Source organism: Puma concolor, chromosome A1, assembly GCF_028749965.1.
Source record: "Puma concolor isolate L17-30 chromosome A1, mPumCon1.1.hap2, whole genome shotgun sequence".
NCBI classification, from domain to species: Eukaryota; Metazoa; Chordata; class Mammalia; order Carnivora; family Felidae; genus Puma; species Puma concolor.
In genome coordinates, this window is record NC_141667.1 from 13,066,251 (window position 1) to 13,087,251 (window position 21,001).

The window sequence follows — 21,001 nt, forward strand, 5'->3', positions numbered from 1 at the left end:
GACTTTGAAAGGCCAGTGTAATGTAAATATGACTTCCTCGCGTGTAAACAGCAGTGGTTTGAAAATAAAAACTTGTACGAAACAGGCAGCTATCTAGTTAGAGGAAAATGTGTCTAATAAGCATGAGTGTATGAGATGCCTTGAATATTTTTGATACTGCACTATAATTACTAAAGATGCAAAATTTCCAGGACTTTTGAAACCATGAGAAAACAAGTTTATTGGGTTTTATTTTTCCCCCAGAATAAGATAGCTATATTTAAAAAAAAAATTTTTAATATTTTATTTTCTCTTTGAGACAGAGAGAGACAGAGCATGAGCAGGGGAGGGGCAGAGAGAGAGGGAGACACAGAATCCAAAGCAAGCTCCAGGCTCGGAGCGGTCAGGGCAGAGCCCGATGCAGGGCTCGAACTCACGGACCGTGAGATCATGACCTGAGCCGAAGTCAGGCGCCCCAAGATAGCTATTTTTTTGGTAGTCTTTACATATGTAAAGTAACCTAAGTACACTAAATGTATTGTTCCCACATAAATTACATACTTGGAATGTTTTAAATCATTAATGTAATCACCAGTGCTTAAACTTTCTCTTCCTTTAGTCAATAGATGAAAATATGAATAAAAAAGTATAATTATATTTATTTGCCTTAAGATCTCCTTTGTATCAAACAAAGATTGCACCATTTTGAGAAAGTCCAAAAGCTTACCAAAAATATTGTTGAGTTCAAATGTTTTATGCTACTGGGAGATTCTGTAGTCATTGTTTTTACCTTGGACTTCTGAAAACCGTCTTTTGTTCCAGGCTTAGACAAACTGTTCTATCCCTTACCATCCTGGGTTTAGGCTGATTTGAGCACATTCTCAAAAGGGTCATTTTTCTCGCTCCCTAAAGGATGCAAGAAATTGGAGAGGTCAAAATCTTTGCTGTGGAGGTCCTTGAATGGGACTGTGGTACAGAAAGGAGCTGGGCTAGGAATATTTGCTTTAGAATCTAGTCAAATGCAAAAACCCCTCCCTTCCTAGACCCCACTGGGCACTCAAGCACAGTAATAATGTGTGGTAAATGATCCAACGAAAGAATGAATCGTCACTTTCTTTTCTGCCTATAAATCTGTAATCCTAGAATTTGCAGCAGCCCAACCTACTGCATTTTCGTACCCAGTGGCTATCCCTGTGTACTGCTTGCCATCCACTCTCTATATATTCCTGTTGACATCAGTGCTGTGTATTTTTCATTTGATTTCAGTCTTTTGTGTACAACCACCTTCCCAATATCATTAAGAGACACAGGCCACAAAATACACATCTCATGACGAAAATACATGCTCATTTCCTTAAATTCTCACATTCTGCTTTCATGACACTTTCATATGTGTGTCTCTGTCTTTCTTACAGAGTCTTACATATTCATAATTGGTAACCTCTTCTCTAATTCTTATATTTGCAATTAACCAGGGGTGCCTGGGTGGCTCAGTCGCTTAAGCCTCTGACCCTTGATTTTGGCTCAGGTCAGGATCTCATAGTTTGTGAGTTTGAGCCCCACATCAGGCTCTATGCCGACAGTGTGGAGCCTACTTGGGATTTTCTCTCCCTCCCTATCTCTCTATTCTTCCCCCACTTGTGTCCTCTAAATGAATGAATAAATAAATAAATAAATAAATAAATAAATAAATAAACACTTTTTAAAAAAAATGTAATTAACCAGACATGTCTTTTTTGCAGACTTTATACTTTTTCCTCTTAAACCTTTGGCTGTCTGTCCACCCCTCCATGCAACCATCCATCCTACCACAAAGTAACTCATTGAGTCTACATTTAACAGATTTCATTATCAGTTTATATGTTTATTTTTGAAAAAAATTTTCCTCAAAAAATGTCTGCAGGGAAAAGAGTAGTGTTGGTAAATTTCAAAAGCCATCTGCTCTGGAGAAGGTTGGGAAGATGGCAGGGTAAGAGGAGCCTACGCTCACCTTGTCCCACAGATACAAATAGGTAACACTCACATCAGTGTAAATGACCCAGGAAATGACCCGAAGACTGGCAGAACAAACTCCATGACTGAAGGTAGAGAAGAGGCCATATTGAACAGAGTAGGAAGCGCAGAGATGCATTTGGAGATGCTATGGGGAATAAAGGGACTGCAGCCACCCAGTGGGGGAAGGGATCCATGGGTACAGAGCAGGGCGAGAAACAGGCTGTCACACGAGGGAGCCCACATGGGTAAGACAAATCCCCATAACATTTGGCTTTGAAAACAACAGGAGCTGGATTTTATGAGTTTTTACAACCAGCAGGACTTAATGCCTAGAATTTTTCAAATCTGTGGGTTCAATTCTGGGAGAGCCTGGAAGGTGAGAAGAAGCTGAGTCCCCGTTCTTAAAGAAACAGCATGACAAACAGCCCACAAAGCTACAAGGCAGAAGCAGCAGTTTGCAGAATGCCTGGAACATACAGGAAGGAGAATAGTTTACTCATTTTGGAGCATGTCCAGGAGGCGCAGGGTTCACTGAGGGACTTCTCCAGAAACAAAGGAACTGGCAGGTGCCATTTCCCTCCACTGCCCGTGCAGCGTAAACACATGGCCACCTGTGAGAACCATCGTGGCTCTGAAATTCACTACCCTACTTGTTCACACCAAACCCCACCATGCTTCCTTGGAGCCACCCTTTCCAGTCTCACTTGCCTCAGTCCTGGAACTGTGGGCCCCCTCTCCCAGAAGACTGGCGTGAACTTTGCCAACACTGCATCTCCCAACTGGCATGATTTGCAGAGCCTGAGTCCCAGCAGTGGCAGCAGCAGGTCTCCTTTCACTAGCTGACTGACATACATCTTTCTAAAACTGTGTGCCCCACCCTGGGCAGGGAGCCAACCCTATCTACAGCAGGAAAAGAGAGCATTTGCAGACTACTGGAACAAAAGAAAAAGCAGCCAGGATACAACAGCAGGGCACCCACAGCACACATAGGAAGCACCCTGACACACCAGGTTCTGGTGAACAGAGAACATTGCATTGCAGGGCACTGAAGGATCTCTTCTTCAGAAGACCACTACTCCCGGCAGGAGATGTAGCTGACTGTCCTAACACAGAGGAACAGACACAGAGAGTTAGACAAAATCAAGAGACAGAGGAGGATGTCCCAAATAAAAGAACAGGGCAAAACCACAGCAAGAGACCTAAGTGACACAGAGATAAGTAATATGCCTGATAGAGAAGTTAAAGTAATGATTATAAAGATAGTCACTGGACTTAAGAAAAGAGTGGAGGACATCAGTGAGATCCTTAATAAAGAGATAAGAAAGAACCAATCAGAGATGAAGAACACTATAATGAAATGAAAAATATACTTGATGGAATAAATAGCAGGCCAGAAGAAGAAGAATGAATTAGCGACCTGGAAAACAGAGTAATGGAAAGTAATCAAGCTGAGCAAGTGAGAGAAAAAATATATCTACAAAATGAAAATAGATGTAGGGAACTCAGTGAATCCCATCAAGCGTAACATACACATTATAAGACAAAAGAAGACAAAAAAGAGAAAAGGGGGCAGAAAATTTATTTGAAGAAATAATAGCTGAAAACTTCTTTAACCTGGGAAAGGAAACAGATATCCAGATCCAGGAGCACAGAAATCCCCTAACAAAATCAACTCAAGGATGTCCACCTTAAGACATAGATAATTAAAATGGCAAAAATTATTGACAGAGAATTTTAAAAGCAGGAAGAGAAAAGAAGATGGTTACATACAAGGGAAACTCCGTAAGGCTATCAATGGATTTTTCATGAGAAATTTTGCAAGCCAGAAGGGAGTAGCATGACATATAGAAAGTGCTAAAAAGAAAAAAAAATCTGCAGCCGAGAATACTGTATCCAGCAAGGCTGTCATTCAGAACAGAAGGAAAGATAACATTTCTCAGAGAAGTAAAAGCTAAAGGAGTTCATGACTGCTAAACCAACTCTAAAAAAAAGAAGGAAGGAAGGAAGGAAGGAAGGAAGGAAGGAAGGAAGGAAAGAAAGAGAAAGAAAGAAAGAAAGAAAGAAAGAAAGAAAGAAAGAAAGAAAGAAAAAAAAGGGTAAAGGAGACTCTCTGAATGAAAAGGAAAGACCATAAGTAAGAGTTATAAAAGTGGGACACACAAAAACAGTAAAACAAAGTATATCTGTAAAAATCAGTCAAGAGATTCCCAAAATAAAACGATGTAAAATATAACACCATGTACCTAAAATGTTGGGGGTGAGTAAAGAATGGGTTCAAACCTGAGTGACCATCAACTTAATACGGACTGCTATAGGCAGAAGATGTTATAGACAAACCTAATGCTAACCACAAATCAAAAATCAGTAATAGATATGCAAAAAAGAAAGATAAAGGAATCCAAGCACATCACTATAGAAAGCTAGCAAGCCATGAAAGAGAGCAAGAGAAGAACCAGGGAACTACAAGAACAACCACAAACAAGTACCAAAATGGCAATAAATACATATCTATCGAAAATTGCTTTGAATGTAAGCGGACTAAATGCTCCAATCAAAAGACATAGGGTGTCAGAATGGATTTAAAAAAACAAGAACCATCTATATGCTGCCAACAAGAGACTCATTTCACGCCTAAAGACACATGCAGATTGAGAGTGAGGGGATGGGGAAATGTTTATCACGGCAAATCAATGTGAAGAGAAAGGGAGTATCAATACTTATATGGGACAAAATAGACTTTATTTTTTTTAATGTTTTATTTATTTTTGAGACAGAGAGAGACAGTGCATGAACGGGGGAGGGTCAGAGAGAGAGGGAGACACAGAATCTGAAGCAGGCTCCAGGCTCTGAGCTGTCAGCACAGAGCCCATCGCAGGGCTCGAACTCACAGGCCGCGAGATCATGACCTGAGCCGAGGTCGGACGCTTAACCGACTGAGCCACCCAGGCGCCCCAATGGGACAAAATAGACTTTAAACAAAGGCTGTGACAAGAGACAAAGAAGGGCACTGTAATAATAAAGGAGGTAATATAACAAAGAGATATAACAATGATTTTGATAAGGGCACTAATCCCATTTGTGAGGGTTCTACTCTCGGGACCCGATCACTTCCCAAAGGCCCCACCTCCTCATGCCTTCACCTCGGTGGTTAGGATTTTGACATATGAACTTGAGAGGGCTACCAACATTTAGACCATAGCATGACTCATTATTCTTTATTATTTATTTAATTCTCAAGTGTTATTTATTCAATGATGACAAATTATATCCTTTCAAAAAGTCTCTGAAGGTTCTCGATCTGAGTAAGTAGGAAATAACCAGAGAATGCTGGTGCACATTCTAGCAAAAGAGACACCCGGCTGCCCTGGTGGAAATCCCCCAGACCCCCTCCACTTGTCTCCTCACGTGGGTAAGCAGTGCCGCGCGATCATGAATTACTCCTACCCTGCTGTGGAGCTCTAGAAAAGGCAGGACGGAGAGCTAGTGCCTGCTCCTGAGTCCCCTCCAGGGCAGAATGTTCCTCACAGACATGCGAGGCTGCCCTCCGTTTCTGAGTGTGAATTCTGGAACGCTCGGGTATGGTTGTTGGCAAAGAAAAACCTGAACGCGTCACCAAAGGCACAGCCGTGCTGGTCAGTCTGGATGCATTCCCATTCTCTCCCTCAGTGCGGGGGGGGGGGGGGGGGGTGTGAACGCGAAGAAAAGTGAATTGGCGAAAGATGCAGGTTTAGGAAGCTGCCCCGACCCCCACTATGAGTATGTTCATCCCGCAGGGGGCCCAACTCACGATGTGCAGGTCTCCGCAGAGTACTGCTTCTCTTTCAAGGTGAATAGAATGTAGGCAGGTAGGAGAGAGATGTCAGAGCCCTCGTAGCCACTAAACGTCAGAGCTGAAAGCCTGAGATTGACCTCCCCTCCTGGCCCTAAATAAGCTGTTCACCTGCCTAAGGAAAAGGCTGGCTTTGGAGGCAATTCTCAGAGTTCACCTAATGACGAAGGTTAGTACCACAGTAGCTTGGATGGCAGTTTGGAAATCCCTAATTGGTTTCCATGCAAACTTGTCCTTACGGATTTACTGTTTATTTTACCTGATTACAAAAGAGAGAGGTACACACTTCCTTTCTTATGAACGATTTAAAATGCAGTAGGTATACCACCTGGGAGACAGAAGCACATGCCAAGCTAGAAACCGTTGTTTTCTGAACATCTAAGTATTTCCTCTCAATTCAGAACATTCATATGCAGCTACTGTGTACCATAAACCATGTCAGGTGCTTCCAGGACACAAGTAAGAAAAGGATTCAGTCACTGTCTCAAAGGAGCTTTTAGTGTAATGAAGGCATATCTGTCATCTGCTGCCACAGTAATGCTGTGTAACAAGTCGCCCCAAGCTCAGTGGGTTAGCTTACACATCTCTGGTTCACCTGGGCATCGGCTGCCCCCAGCTGGGTTTGGTTGAGCGTGGCTCTAAGCTGCAGGTTTCAGCCAGTTCTGTCCTCTCCATGGTCCTCTCCCCACCGTAAGGTCAGTGGACTAGCCAGGCATGTTCACATCTCCTCATATTCACTGGCCAAAGCAAGTCACGTGGCCAAGTCCAGCATCACTGGATGGAGCAAATATACTGCACCTAGAAGGAACGGCAGAGTCACCTGGCAAAAATGTGTGGCTGTAGAGAGAGGTGCAACATTGAGAAAAATAATACAGTCAAGCACATCAGGGAAAGATAAACTCACAACTGCCTAATAACCAAGGATGGAGATGTGAATAGGAAGGGGATTAATTATTTCTCAAAGACATTAGGAAAATATTTTTAGAGGAGGTAGCATTCGTTCTTAGTATTGCAAGAGGCAGACAAGGGGAGAGGAAGTAGGCAGTCATTCAGAGATGCTCCACGAGCAAAGTCATGGGCACGTGTAGGACGTTTTCAGTGTCAGGTTATAAAGAAATAAATTGAAAGAACACATGATAGCAGTAGAAAAAGGATACCAGTAGGAAAACTGCAGACAGACCCTCAGTGGAGATTCCCGTGTCAGAAGTTCCTGTGTCCTCTGTTATTATTGGAAGTTCTTTGAAAAAAAAACAAGTGTTTGAAAATTCCCAAGTATGAAATGTGGAAAAGCACACAAGAACAGAATTTTTGTTTAAGTCTTTGGAACTGGAATTAGAGCTAGAAATACCTTAGAATTCATCTAGCCCATATCATTTATTCTACAGAATAAGAAACTCATGCTTTGGGGATGAATATACTCTGCGTGTGTGTGTGTGTGTGTGTGTGTGTGTGTGTGTGTGTGTGATCGCGCGTGCGTGTGTGAAATATATAGACATTAGAGAGACAGAATAAATGTCATCCTAAATACATCTGTCCAGCTATCTATGTAAACTGTATGATAAATAAATATATTTATATAGAAACTAAATTATTTCATATAGATATAGCTATCAAGGTGGGGATATGAAGTGAGCAGCCTTCTTGAATTGGTATTCTAAAGAACTCTTCATCCCTCAAAAGCTTAAAAACCACTTTTATCCTCATTAAGTGATCTTTTCTGGTGTCAGGGAGCAATACGAATCACATCATTGGAATGCGGAAGACAGTTGTTAATAAGGAAAAACATATATTGCCACAGGTAGTCAAGGCCTGGAAATACCATCTGAAATGGCCGGTCTAATGGAGGAAGTGGGTGGATCCTCAGACCCCTGGCAGAGTTTGGGGTGCCATTATCAAAAGATGGGGGCCTGGACACTGGGGGACGGGCCAGAGCGAAGACAGCAGTGTTCTCTGTATCTCTTTCTCTTCGGAAACTCGTTCCCGCGTCTGTAAACGGAACATCATTATCCGCCTGACCAAAATGTGATTAGAAAAAGGAAAAGAGTTTGTGTTCATAATATGTGAGGTTTCTTCCCAGAATAGAAATAATGAACCTTTGAAGGTGTGCCCTTGAGATAACCGCCAGGAACGTAGATCAGAAGTCAGCGAGCCGTGGCCCTCGGGACGAGCCCGGCTGGTCTGTTTCGATAGAACAAGTGTCATTGAAGCGGCCACCGCCGTTTGTTTACGGACGGTGTGTGGCGGCCTTGGCACCACGGTGGCGCGGCTGACTGATGGCAGCAGAGACAGCTCCCGTGTGGCCTGCAGTGCCCATACCTGGTCCTTCCCAGAAAAGGTTGCCCGCCCCTCCTGGAGATGATGGAGGATTAGCCTTTGTCTGGAACGGGTGAAACGTGCATGCGCTGCTGCTTCCGGTGATGGATGCAGCCGGGGGGATGGATGCCCAGGAAGGGTTACCGGTGGAATGCGCGTGACGGCGGCGTCGGCCTCCTTCCCGGGGCTCCGCGGCCGCCACCCTTAACCCTTTGCTCTCTGTCCTTTGCCAGACTCCGACCTGAGCATGCGCACCCTGAGCACGCCCAGCCCGGCCCTGATATGTCCACCGACCCTGCCCGGATTTCAGAATGGAAGGGGCTCGTCCACCTCCTCGTCGTCCATCACAGGGGAGACGGTGGCCATGGTCCACTCCCCGCCCCCGACCCGCCTCACCCACCCGCTCATCCGGCTCGCCTCCCGACCCCAGAAGGAGCAGGCCAGCATCGAGCGCCTCCCGGACCAGTCCATGGTGCAGATCTTCTCCTTCCTGCCCACCAACCAGCTGTGCCGCTGCGCGCGCGTGTGCCGCCGCTGGTACAACCTGGCCTGGGACCCGCGGCTCTGGAGGACTATCCGCCTGACGGGCGAGACCATCAACGTGGACCGCGCCCTCAAGGTGCTGACCCGCAGACTCTGCCAGGACACACCCAACGTCTGTCTCATGCTGGAAACCGTAACTGTCAGTGGCTGCAGGCGGCTCACGGACCGAGGGCTTTACACGATCGCCCAGTGCTGCCCGGAACTGCGGCGCCTGGAGGTCTCGGGCTGTTACAACATCTCCAACGAGGCGGTCTTCGACGTGGTGTCCCTGTGCCCCAACCTGGAGCACCTGGATGTGTCAGGTAAACAGCAGCTGACCTCCCGTCGGGGGGGCCCTCCGGTGCACCGTCCCGAAGCGGGAGAGGGACACCGCTGCCTGGAGAAGGTCCCCTCCCTGATAGCCAGTAGGGACAGAGGGTGGGCAGCAGGGAGGCTGACTCTTCTAGAGAAACCGTCTCTATGTAATCAGGACCCCAGGAGGCCAGAGGTCTCCCTTTCATCAAACAATGCCAACTTCTTTTTTTTTTTTTTTTTTTTTTTAAGTTTTTAATGTTTATTTATTTGAGAGAGAGAGAGAGGAGAGCGTGAGCAGGGGAGGGTCAGAGAGAGGGAGACACAGAATCTGATGCAGGCTCCAGGCTCCGAGCTGTCAGCACGGAGCCCGGCGCGGGGCTCGAACCCACGAACTACGAAATCATGAACTGAGCTAAAAGTCAGACGCTTCACCGACTGAGCCACCCAGGCGCCCCAGACAATGCCAACTTCTTAAAGGCACTAGTGTCACCGTTTTGTCTGGCCGTTAAGTTAGTCTGACTTTTAAATAACACCCTTCCTCCCCATGGCTGTCACTTAATGTCAGAGCAACCACAGAAATGGGAACCAAGTAACTAACTCAGACACAGGCAGTTTAGACACCACCCTGAGCCCAAAAGCTGTGTCTGAGCTGACTCTGTGCTCTGGGCTGTGCTCAGAATTGCCTGCCATCTTGCAGACACTGGGGAAAATCCATCCTGTCCAAGTGTCTCCTTATATTTCACCTCCACTCTCCTCACCCTTGGGTTGATTTTGTATATATATATTTTTTAAGCAGCATTCTCAATTACGTAGTGCAAGAATCAGGCCCATCAAGGGAAGCCTTTAGATCTTTTTAAAATTGAAGGAAATCCCAGCATGGTTGCTTTGCTCGAAAACCTCTCTCTGGCAGGAAGAATTAAAACCCAGACTCACACTTTGGTGCCAGACGAGGATCCAGCCGGACTGACAGCCTTTATCTCCTTCACTGCCCAGTCAAAAGGCCAACATTTGAGAGGCTGAAATGTGTAAGATGCACCAGGGAGTTAAAGAAACGAACAGCCTGAGCCACCACCTCAGGGATGGTTGGGGAGGGGTCAAGCAGTAAAAACCACGGTGACAGGCAAATAAACAGAACTTGGGATTTACAAGCATCTGAGGGAAATGAGACCCTGCAACAAAATCTGAAGGAAAAGTCCACTCTCTGAGCTTGCTCTCTCTTTCAAAAGCCGACATCTGAAACTATTTCAGATGACAGTCAATTATTTTTCGCAGATTCTTTCCCTTGCTGGAAAGCAACTCGTTTCTCCCCTCCTTCAGCTGGCTTCAGGACAAAACCATAGTAACCGTACGTTCAGTTAGTCATGAGCAGCTGCGGGCATAAAGAGGCAGGAAACAAAGAGGTTTTCTTACATTTTTCCTCCAAGGAATTCTGGAAAGAGAACGCATTGTGATGTGATGGAGACTGGTTTCAAAACTCTGTGATTTGGGACAGTTCACAGCTTTCTCTCGATGTGTTTCCTCTTCAGTTAAAAGAAAAAAAAGTGAGGAATTGGCTTCTTTAACATGCTAAGATTCTGAACATTGTGAGCCTGGTTTCAGAACCTCGTTTCCTTTTCTTTTCGAAAATCAGATTAGAGAAGGCCTTGTTTTTGGAATCCCCATCTTTGTTAAAGGAGTTCCCACGCACCCTTCATCCAGGCTGCAAATTGTGCCCTCTCTTTTGGAGTCCTTTGGAAATTCAGAAATGTGGAAACTACTTTGGGAATGGAAATTCCTGGGCTTCTAACTGAGTGAGTGGACCCTGCTTCGCCCTTTTGACTAACCATTACGTAAGCCATGGTGCCCTCCTTCTGTATCACCCTAATTTGCAGAGCCTAATATATTTGTGGCTTTCTCACATGCCCTCTCTGTGACCCCCTGTGATCTATGTGGCGATTATATACACAAGGGAATCTCTAACTCACCAAGTTAAGAGCACAGAATTCCAGCTGGGGTGGGGGGGGAGGTGTCCAAATGGTGCCCTCCAGTTTTGAGGGAATCTGGCAACATTATGTTGATACTGGGAGAAGCCAGAGGGCTGCCAGAGATAATTTCCCTATGCCTTGTTCCCTTTGGTTTTCAAGTTGACCTTCTCGTTGGCAGTAAACTTGACTTTGCAATATTCATCCCTGATCTAGAGCTTAATTCCCCGAGAGGATGTGAGACTGCCTTCCTTGAACCTAGTGTGCCCACTTTAAAAGCTATCTTTTCAAGTCATTGAAACTGACTACAACTAGCTGTAGGGTTTTGTCATGATCACATATTACCTTGTATTAATATTTAGTCTGGGTTCTTCAGAGAAACAGAATATATGTGTGTGTGTGTGTGTGTGTGTATGTGTGTGTGTGTGTGTGCGTGCGCGTGTGCGCGCACGCGCGCAAAGAGATCTATCTGCCATCTGCAAGCTGGAAACCCAGGAGAACTGGAAATGCAGTTCAGTCCAAGTCCACAAGCCTGAGAACCAGGACTGCTGATGGTATAAGTCTCAGCTCGAAAGCAGGAGAAGACCCATGTGTCAGTTCAAACAGTGAAAGCAGAGAAAGAATTCTCCATTCCTCCGCCTGTTCAGGCCCTCAACAGATTGCATGATGCCCATCCACACTGGGGAGGGCAGTCTGCCTTACTGAGTCCACTGACTCAGATGTTAATGTTACCCAGAAACGGCTTCACAGGTACCCCCAGAAACGTTTAGCCACGTGTCTCGGCACCTTGTCATCTACTCACGTTGACACATAAAATTAACTGTCACCATTAATAATATCTTTGAACATCAATGGAATGTGGTAAAGCCGGGCAGTTTTCAAAGTGTAAAACCACGTAATTATTGCAGATGAAATTGCTTCAAAGGGTCCTCTTCCAACTGGAGACCTGGGAGTCCTCCTTGCTTTTCTTTTCCTGATCTTATACACAGAACCAGTAGAATCCTGTGCAGGTGTTTCTACTTGCCCAGTACCTTGATTCTCTCCCCTCTCCTCTACCTGCTGCCACGATGCATGATTCACTAGCCATTCTCCTTAGGTTCATCTCAACCCCATCAACCGACCCTCCACACAACCAACCTCCAGAGGCACTTTTTTTCAAACAGCAAGTCAAACCATACATTTTCCTGCATAAAATTTCCAGTTGCTCCCCATAACCTCCAGGAAGAATTCGAGTTCTGCAGCAAAGCGTAGACGGCCCTTCATGAGCTGCCCTAGGTTCACATGTCACTTTTTCCACTCAGTGCTCCCCTCTATGGAGCCATTGGCTCTCTACACGTGTGTATGTTTCTCCAAACACATCACATCTGTGCACACTGGGGCGTGTGGACACCTCTCTGGCTTACATGCTGTTCCCTCATCTGTCCCTCCCCAACAGCCCTCTTAACAGCCTTCTCATTGGCCAAGCTCTAATCCAAGTATCCCCTAAGGAAAGCCTTCCCTGCCTGACCCCCAGCAAGTTAAGTTTCCTCCCAGCTCTTTGCCTTTTGAGTACAGGCAGGTAAAGCATCACTGGGTTTTGCAATTGAGTATTTGCATATTCCCAGATTCCTTTCTCTCAATTCATTATAAGCTTTATGAGGGCAAAAATGAGGCATGTTCTGTCTTTGCACTTGAGGATACCACCGTTATGTGAACTTATGTGTGTCAAAGTCTTCAGTGGTCATCTTGACTTCTAAAAGGTTCAGACAAAATTGCCATTGGTTAATACTCTAAACACGCATTTAGGAAGCTACTGTGGCTAAAACTTCCTTATCAGTAGAAGTGGTTTGGTTGGGAAATTAATAAATATCAATGGTTAACATAAATATTAAATATTTAAGTATCAAATAAACATGTATGCTCTGCTCCAAACCGTGTAGCAGGCATGCACTAAGTCATGACTGTTGTCATTGTTTTTGGATTGTCATTGTTATAAACATGCTTGGAAGTCAGTACTTGGTCTATGTTGACTTCACCATCTTATATCCCAGAGAAGGTAGAGGTATTACCCCAATAACGAGAGGAAGTGTTAACGAAGATTATATTTGTGAAAGGAGAACCAAATCTGGAACTAACTGAAGAAACGCCAGAGATCTGTTCAACCTATATTGTTCATTTCCCACTGAGTACTATCCATACTCCTAACCCTGAGTATTAGGGCAGGCCCCATAATCTGATCCCAGTGGACCATTCCTATCTTAGTTCCCATCAAATCGTTTCAGAAACCCTGCATTCCACCCTGTGGAAACTCGTCACAACCCCTCTGCCCCCCTGCTTTCTTGTCTCTCATATTTGCTTGTGCTGTTACTTACTACCTGAGCTCCATATTATGTAACCAAAGTGCTCCCCTCGGTCAAGAATCCCCTTATAGATAATCACCGCTTCCAAGACTCCTGAGTCCTCGGTATCTAAATGTTCACTTCGTGCCGACACATGTACAGTAAATCTCTCATGCGGTTCATCAGTTGCCTGCCATATCCTCGTCATTTCTTACCTCCTCTCCTATAACCGAAGCCCTGGATCAGGAAACGTTCCCTAGTCTGGCTGTACAAGTCCCATAATATTACTGAGTGTGAGATACCTCACCTTTAAAAAAAATAAAGGTTAATTGGGAGGATTTCTACGGTGGTCTGCACCTCTGTAATGTATGAATGCATGAACTAACCACAGATACTACCTACTCAGCCACGGACCAATTTATTTTCTTCTCAAGCCAAACCTAACAAGCCTGTAGGAATTAAGACCAAAGCTTAAATTTAAAATTACTGCTCTAAAACAATGCAAGCATATCAAAGTAGTGTCTTCCACCAAAACTGAGCTTAACCAGTATTTCATTAAATTGGGGACTCAGTTTCAAACACAAGGCATATATTTCCCTGAATCAAACATACTGTCCTTCCTGGAGTGCATCGGATTTTACTAGATATTGAAGATAAATAAATAAATAAATAAGAAACCAGAACTAAGAGTTTAGGAACAAAGGTTGTCATATGATCTTGAAAACCAAAGTGCCTTCACAGGCATCACAGATGGGAAAACCACTACTGTGGACATAGAAATTCCATAGAAACAGGATTACAGTTGCTCTAACAAAAAAAGAAACTCAAAACAAAGGACGATTTCAAAGCCGAAGTTGAAACTGAAAGGAACAACTTTCAAAGCAGAAGCTGAACCACCTTCTGCAAAACCACAGAGGCTATTGGAGCAGAGTGGACGGCCTCTGACGAGTCACAGCTTTGTTCTCCAGCATTGGACTGTATGCTTTACTCCTTCCTGAAATTCTTTGACTTGGTAGCACTTGGCTTTTGAACCTCATTACTCCCAGGGCCTGAATTTTATAAGAGTTTCCTGGGCAGCCTGCCAAGACGTGGGAGGAAAGTCCCCATTAGCACTATTATGTCACCACTTGGGAGCTTGGGTATTGCTTGAGCAGCCAGAGCACGGAGGTGCCTGAGGTGAAGCACCTGGCTTTGGAATTGCCAGAAGGATTCAGGATGAGCACAGAGAAAATGAAAAATATATATACACGTTATGTAGTGGGATGAAGTATCTATCCATATACATTGATTTATGTTATATATTGATGGCACACCATTTATATTTATATACTAAGACTATACTGTAATATTACATATACATATATATATTACAGCATACTTTTATGTATGTAAAATATGTATATTACAGTATAGTCTTAGTATATAAATATAAATGGTGTGCCATCAATATATAACATAAATCAATGTGTATGGATAGATACTTCATCCCACTACATAAAGTGTGTGTGTGTGTGTGTGTGTGTATATATATATATATATATATACATAAAGTGTATAATACATATGTATACATATGTAAAATATGTATATTACTGTATGTTTTTATATATAGTATATTTGTATATACAGTATATTATATATATTTATATACTAATATATAGTGAACTGAAATATATGTTGAAATTCGTATTTCATATATGATTATATATAGTATATGATGTATACAATGTATAATTTATACACATATTCTTAGGGTAAGAATAGCTAGATTTAGGGAGATAGCTAAAGACATCTTCCAATCATGTGAGGAAGGACAGAGTATTAAAGGGCTTTCTAGATCTAAAAAAAAAAACAAAACACAAAAGTCTTCCTAAGCATTAATTTCCTTATCAGTAAAATGGATTAGGAATCAGGTAAGAAAATGTTCATAAAAGCATTCTGGAAGCTTCATAATTGAATACAAATAAAAGGCATTATAATTCATTGTAAAATAGACACCTGTTTTGCAGTATAAATATACATCAGCCATGGTCAAAGTCCTGAGGACATTTAAATGTTTGAATTTAAATTATCCTATCTAAATGGGGCAGAAGTAACTCTAGACCAAGGTCCGCAAGTATTTCCTAGACACTTATATAGGCTTCAGGGGCCGAGAGGTGAAGTCATGTATTTTGTGCATACTTAACTACAGAGAGAAAACTCCTCATCCCCCCCCCCCATTTGATGGGGGTGGGCCTCTCGTGTGCTGGGCATGCTTTATCCCTAATTTCCATCTGCTAGAGACATTTCTGATATGAAAGCACTGGCCTGAGGGGAAAGGTCTGCCTAGCGTGTGGGAAGAAGAAGGAAGTGTTATGGACCGAATGCCTGTCTCCCCCAAATCCATGTTGAAACCTTAGCCCTTGGTGTGATGGTATTAAGAGGTGGGGCCTTTCGGAAGTAATTAGGTTTACGTGAGGTCATGAGGGAAGAGCCCCTATGACAGGATCAGAGAACTTGCTCTTCTCTCTACAGTGTGAGGATACAGCAAGAATGCAGCTGTCTACAAGAGGGTTCTCATCAGGAATCAGGAACTGAATTGGCTGGCACCTTGATCTTAGACTTCCCAGCCTCCAAACTGTGAGAAATAATTATTTGTTGTCTATAAACAAAAAAAAATAAGTTGTCCTCTCTGATCTTCCTATAGAAGGTTCTATTCACTCCATAATTCACTCATTCATTCATTCAACAGATACTTAGTGAACAGCAGCTATGAACCAGGAATGAGGGGTACAGCAGTGAACAGCCCAGAATCCCTTTCCTCAGGAACTTATATTGCAGAGTGAGGACAGCAAATACATAAATGAACAAATAAATGCATCGTGCCACAAAGTGATGAAAAGTGTTGAAAATAAGTGGGAGTCAAGCCGGGGGTACCACTTGATACAGGGTGATTGGGGAAGAGTTGGCCAGTAAGTTGGACATTTGCTCAGAGACCCAAGAGAGTGGGGATGGCCCACGGGGCAACCGGGGAAGCACGGTACAATGCATAGACATTGAGGCCCGAAGGCACCTGAGGGTGTCTGGGAACCAGCAAGGAGGCCAGTGGAGTCAGAGGAGTGGGGAAAGAGATGACATCAGAGAGCACAGCGGTACCGGTCCTCAGAGGCCCCCTCAGACTTGAGGTTTCACACCTGGAGTGCCATGGGTGGTATCCAGAGGCTTTGAGAAAAGTGACATGATTTCAGTTCTGGTTTTCAGGAGAGCGGCTCTGAGGATAAAGTTGGGAGTAAGGACAGGGCAGGGATACTGGTTGAGTCGCTAGAGCAATAATCCAGGTGATATAGTTGTTCTTGGACCAAAGAGGGTTGAATTGAGTCTCCAGGTGGCCACCTTATCTCAGATTAATAATTATGTGTATTTCCCTGGAGTTTCCAAGTACCTCTGTACCCATCATCTCACTGAATTCTCAATATATCCCTACAGTAGAGGCACACCAGCTACTCATGCTCGCTGCATAGAGGAGAACCTTGAGACACAGAAGTTAGGCGTCCTGCCTGGGGCCATAAAAAGGTAGACCTGAACCAGCTGTGCCTCCCAAGCCAGCGCTCTTTCTGCCAACCCTAGACCATGGCCAACCCTTCTTGCATTACCTTACCTCTTTGACCACAGAGCTACCAGACCACTGCAGGGTGAGAATCGGCCCTTAGGGAGCTTCCGGAACGTTCCTGGGCCAGGGCAAGATGTGTTACAAGCAGGGTCTCCTTTATGCTTCACAGCCACCTTTCAGGGAACAGGATCATCCCCCTTTTAAGACAAAGGAAGTGCTCCTTTTAAGCGATCACCCCTCATTTTAAGACACAGGAAGGACTGATTGGCCCAACATCCGGCAACTGGTGGTGGATGTGGAATTAATTCAAAGCGCAGTTTTCCGACTCAAAAACCCGGGAAGCCTCTGCAACCCAGATAACCGAAGTTCTTACCCGATCAGACAAACACGCAGGACCCGTTCTTGCTTTCCCTTCTCCGCGGGGGCCACAGGAGGGAAAGGGTAACGCCGGGGCCGCGCACGTTGGCGGAGCGGGGCAGCAGGACCCCGCGACGGTACCCCCCCCCCACCTTCGCGGAGGGGATCGGGGCTCCCCAGCCCACCCCCCACCCCCCGCCTTCCCGGAGGTTCTCTGAGCGTGTGTTCTGTCTCTCCGTGCAGGGTGCTCCAAAGTGACCTGCATCAGCTTGACCCGGGAGGCCTCCATTAAACTGTCCCCCTTGCACGGCAAACAGATTTCCATCCGCTACCTGGACATGACGGACTGCTTCGTGCTGGAGGACGAGGGCCTGCACACGATCGCCGCGCACTGCACGCAGCTCACCCACCTGTACCTGCGCCGCTGCGTGCGCCTCACCGACGAGGGCCTGCGCTACCTGATGGTCTACTGCGCCTCCATCAAGGAGCTGAGCGTCAGCGACTGCCGCTTCGTCAGCGACTTCGGCCTGCGCGAGATCGCCAAGCTCGAGTCGCGCCTGCGGTACCTCAGCATCGCCCACTGCGGCCGCGTCACCGACGTGGGCATCCGCTACGTGGCCAAGTACTGCGGCAAGCTGCGCTACCTCAACGCCCGGGGCTGCGAGGGCCTCACGGACCACGGCGTGGAGTACCTCGCCAAGAACTGCGCCAAGCTCAAGTCCCTGGACATCGGCAAGTGCCCGCTGGTGTCCGACACGGGCCTGGAGTGCCTGGCCCTGAACTGCTTCAACCTCAAGCGGCTCAGCCTCAAGTCCTGCGAGAGCATCACGGGCCAGGGCCTGCAGATCGTGGCGGCCAACTGCTTCGACCTGCAGATGCTCAACGTCCAGGACTGCGAGGTGTCCGTGGAGGCCCTGCGCTTCGTGAAGCGCCACTGCAAGCGCTGCGTCATCGAGCACACCAACCCCGCCTTCTTCTGAGCGCGCTTGGCGCGCGCCGCACGGACCCCACGAACCCCTTTCTAGAAAGCAGCGTATGTAAGCACCGACCGCCGCTCGCTCGTAACAGCTCTTTCTTCCTGGAAGGTTCTTAGGCATCCGGCTTTTCTTTCTCCCTATGTCTGGCAGGCCCACAGGGGTCAAGGGAAGGAAGGGGGAGTGGGGGGGGGGGGGGGAGAGCCCGGGGGAGCGGGGGGAGGGGCACGAATTTCTGTTGACAGCGAACCGGTCTTGTGGTCGGGTCGTGCCGAGGCAGCGTCTCGTCTCCCGAAAGGCGTGCCTCGGCAAGCTGGCGGCGGAGTGTTGGAGGACGCCTCTTTTCTCTGTCTCTCCGCCCCTGGCCACCTCCCAGGCTTCTACGCGCACCCCCTGCGCCCCCACCTCCACCCCCACCCCGCCCTCGCCAGCAGCAGCCACAAATCCTCCGAATAGTGATGCTCTCCGGACCTCCTCCCCCTTAAACTGCTTCATTGGCCTAAGCCCTACCCATCAATCCCACACCCAGGCAGATTCTCGTTAAAGAATATACAAAGTGGTATATGCAAAGTGCTAACGACCCTTTTCTAAAGAATCACTTGTCCAGGCAGCAAGGTGCAGGGGAGGGAGAGGGAGTGGGGGCTGCATTCTTCCCCCCAGCTCTGCCGCTAAATAGCTGTGTGACCTTGGGCAAACCACTTGACCTCTCTGGGCTTCAGCTTCCAGCACTGAATCAGAGGCCACCCCTGCCCCAGGATCCGCTCCCTTCCCATTTTAGAACTGAGAGGACAGAGATGTCAATAAACAGGAGCACCCTGGCCTGGACCGTAGGAGGCATCCACCTCTATTGGTTTTGGAGGGTGCTTTCAGGAGATTCAGAAGTGCCAGCGTGAATGCCCTATAGTTCCTTCACTCCAATCCGAATGTCACTCCACCCCTGTTTATTTTGGTGGGTGAGTCTCTTGGGCACCCTCCCTGTCCCCCTAGGTGGATCGTTTCTGTGACAAGGGCTTCCCACACGGGTGCACCCCATGCCCTCTTGTGGAGGCAGTGGGATTCCTACGCACAGCACAGCCCATATCCTCAGTCAAGGTGATCTTGCTGAGTGTTTTCAAATAGGAGGAAAGACCCTCACGATTTTTAATTAACAAGGGAGGCCCAAGAGAACGCATGTCTTCCAAGGTTTTTCCAGTCCCTCTCAGTGCACCTGTGGCCTGCATCAGGCAGGTCTGCCCGGCAGCTGGCAGGAACAGGCCTGTTGGTTCTTTGTCATTCAGATCACATTTCGACTTTTCTCATCTATTTATTTCTTTGGGCATCCAGACATCATCGCATGAAGCCTGTTGGGGTTAAGTCATAAGTGTTTAACGGTGCAGATTTGCCACCTCGGGTGCCTTCTCCCATGGCTCTCTAAATGTTCTCTGTCCAAGAATGCACAACAGACTTTCAGGTGTTTAAATACTGTTCACTCAAAAATGTCAGGCAAATGGAAGAAGGAAGTTGATACAACTCAGGCGCCGGTCCACCAACCAGGCCCTTGGAATAGAACGTTAAAATTATTGCCAAATAGGAACTTTAAATGGCCCTATTTGGATGGCGATCCATTTGGTAGCTTCATGCGTGTGAGATCAGGATGCCAGAAAAGTCCGCTGCTCATTTTCATGAAATTTAGTTGCCTTTGGTTAATCCACACATGACTTTTCCCAGATTATTCTCTAGCCACCACTCTCCTTCAACACTATTCAAGTACTCAGCCGTTTCTTTCTCAAAGGGTCCACCTCCCCAACCCAGAACCTCTGCATCTCCAAGCCAGGTGTATGGAATTTGTTTCACATCGAGCCCACACGCAAGTCAACAGCTGCACTCCCACCGTCGGCTCACTGTGTTTCTTTGTCTTCTGTTGGGAAGGAAGAGATAGAGTGACGTGGCACCTGCCCAGGGGGTTCCTCTCGTGCGTCATATGACATCACCTCCTCTCCAGTCAACATCGCCAACAACTTAGTGTGCAGTCGAGACTACGTGCCACGGGGGGAAATGAATTGCTTGCCTGGGAATAGTATCCTGGAGATAGCACAGGGTTTAGAGTCATGGATGAGGTTGAAGGTAGCGTTCCCCTGCTCTGTGACTGTCTAAAATTTCAGAATTTGAGAGCCAACAGAGGATTGTCCCTACCCCTTGGCACCGGGGTCTTCCAAGTGGTATTTTCATACTCCCGGAATGAGAAGAGAGATCCAAAATGGCTCCCTGAACCAGAGAATAGGTGTCCCATTAAAAATACCTTTATCACCATCACCTGACCGCATCACCTAAACTGTCTTCCAAACAGGAGTCAAAGGTGACCTCTACATTCATTGCCCAGCACATGCTGTCTTTCCCCGTCTCTCCTTTTTCCCCGTCTTCTCTTCATCCGCTTTGCCTCCACTTGGGGTGGGAATCTGTGGCAGAGGTCACTGGGGAAACAGCTCAGCAGATTTTTAGAGACCAAGCAAAAGGCCTCACTAGGAAATCTCTCTGTTTTAAAACATTGCTTCCTTCCTGCCTCTGCGAAAATGAATGCTCATTGTTGTTTTTTTATTTCTAATGTTCAATCACTGCGTGCTGTATGACTCTAGAAAGCCTTAATTTACTACCACCAAGAAATAAAGCAATATGTTGGTAATTGGGTTAAGCCTCATTTAATACCCTGGCCAGAGGAACATGGTGTTCAGAGAGGGACATCCAAGGGTGAGCAAGCTCTCTTCTGAAGTAGAGAGCAAGTCAGGTCACTGCAGCTCTTGTCCACTTAAAGTTGCATTTTGTCATTTCCCTTGGTTCAGTGACTGTGGCTGAAAATTAGGAGGCGGGTGAAA

General features: G+C 46.3%; 1 protein-coding gene and 1 long non-coding RNA gene across 3 annotated transcripts in view; one reads left to right on the top strand and one right to left on the bottom strand.

Moving 5' to 3' along the window:
* FBXL7 (F-box and leucine rich repeat protein 7) overlaps window positions 1-18,324 on the top strand; it is a 395,240-nt gene extending 376,916 nt beyond the window's left edge. For both annotated transcript variants that reach the window (XM_086676335.1, XM_025924703.2), the window contains exons 3-4: window positions 8,350-8,961; window positions 17,422-18,324. In XM_086676335.1, the coding sequence (XP_086532461.1) occupies window positions 8,350-8,961; window positions 17,422-18,158 (1,349 nt within the window). In that variant the 3' untranslated portion in view covers window positions 18,159-18,324. The remainder of the gene's footprint in view (window positions 1-8,349; window positions 8,962-17,421) is intronic.
* LOC147584028 (uncharacterized) lies at window positions 6,284-8,205 on the bottom strand. The gene is made up of 2 exons (XR_015240554.1): window positions 8,120-8,205; window positions 6,284-6,640 (listed from the first exon to the last, which is right to left on the bottom strand). It is a non-coding gene; the product is annotated as an uncharacterized LOC147584028 (long non-coding RNA).
* Window positions 18,325-21,001: the final 2,677 nt, after the last annotated feature.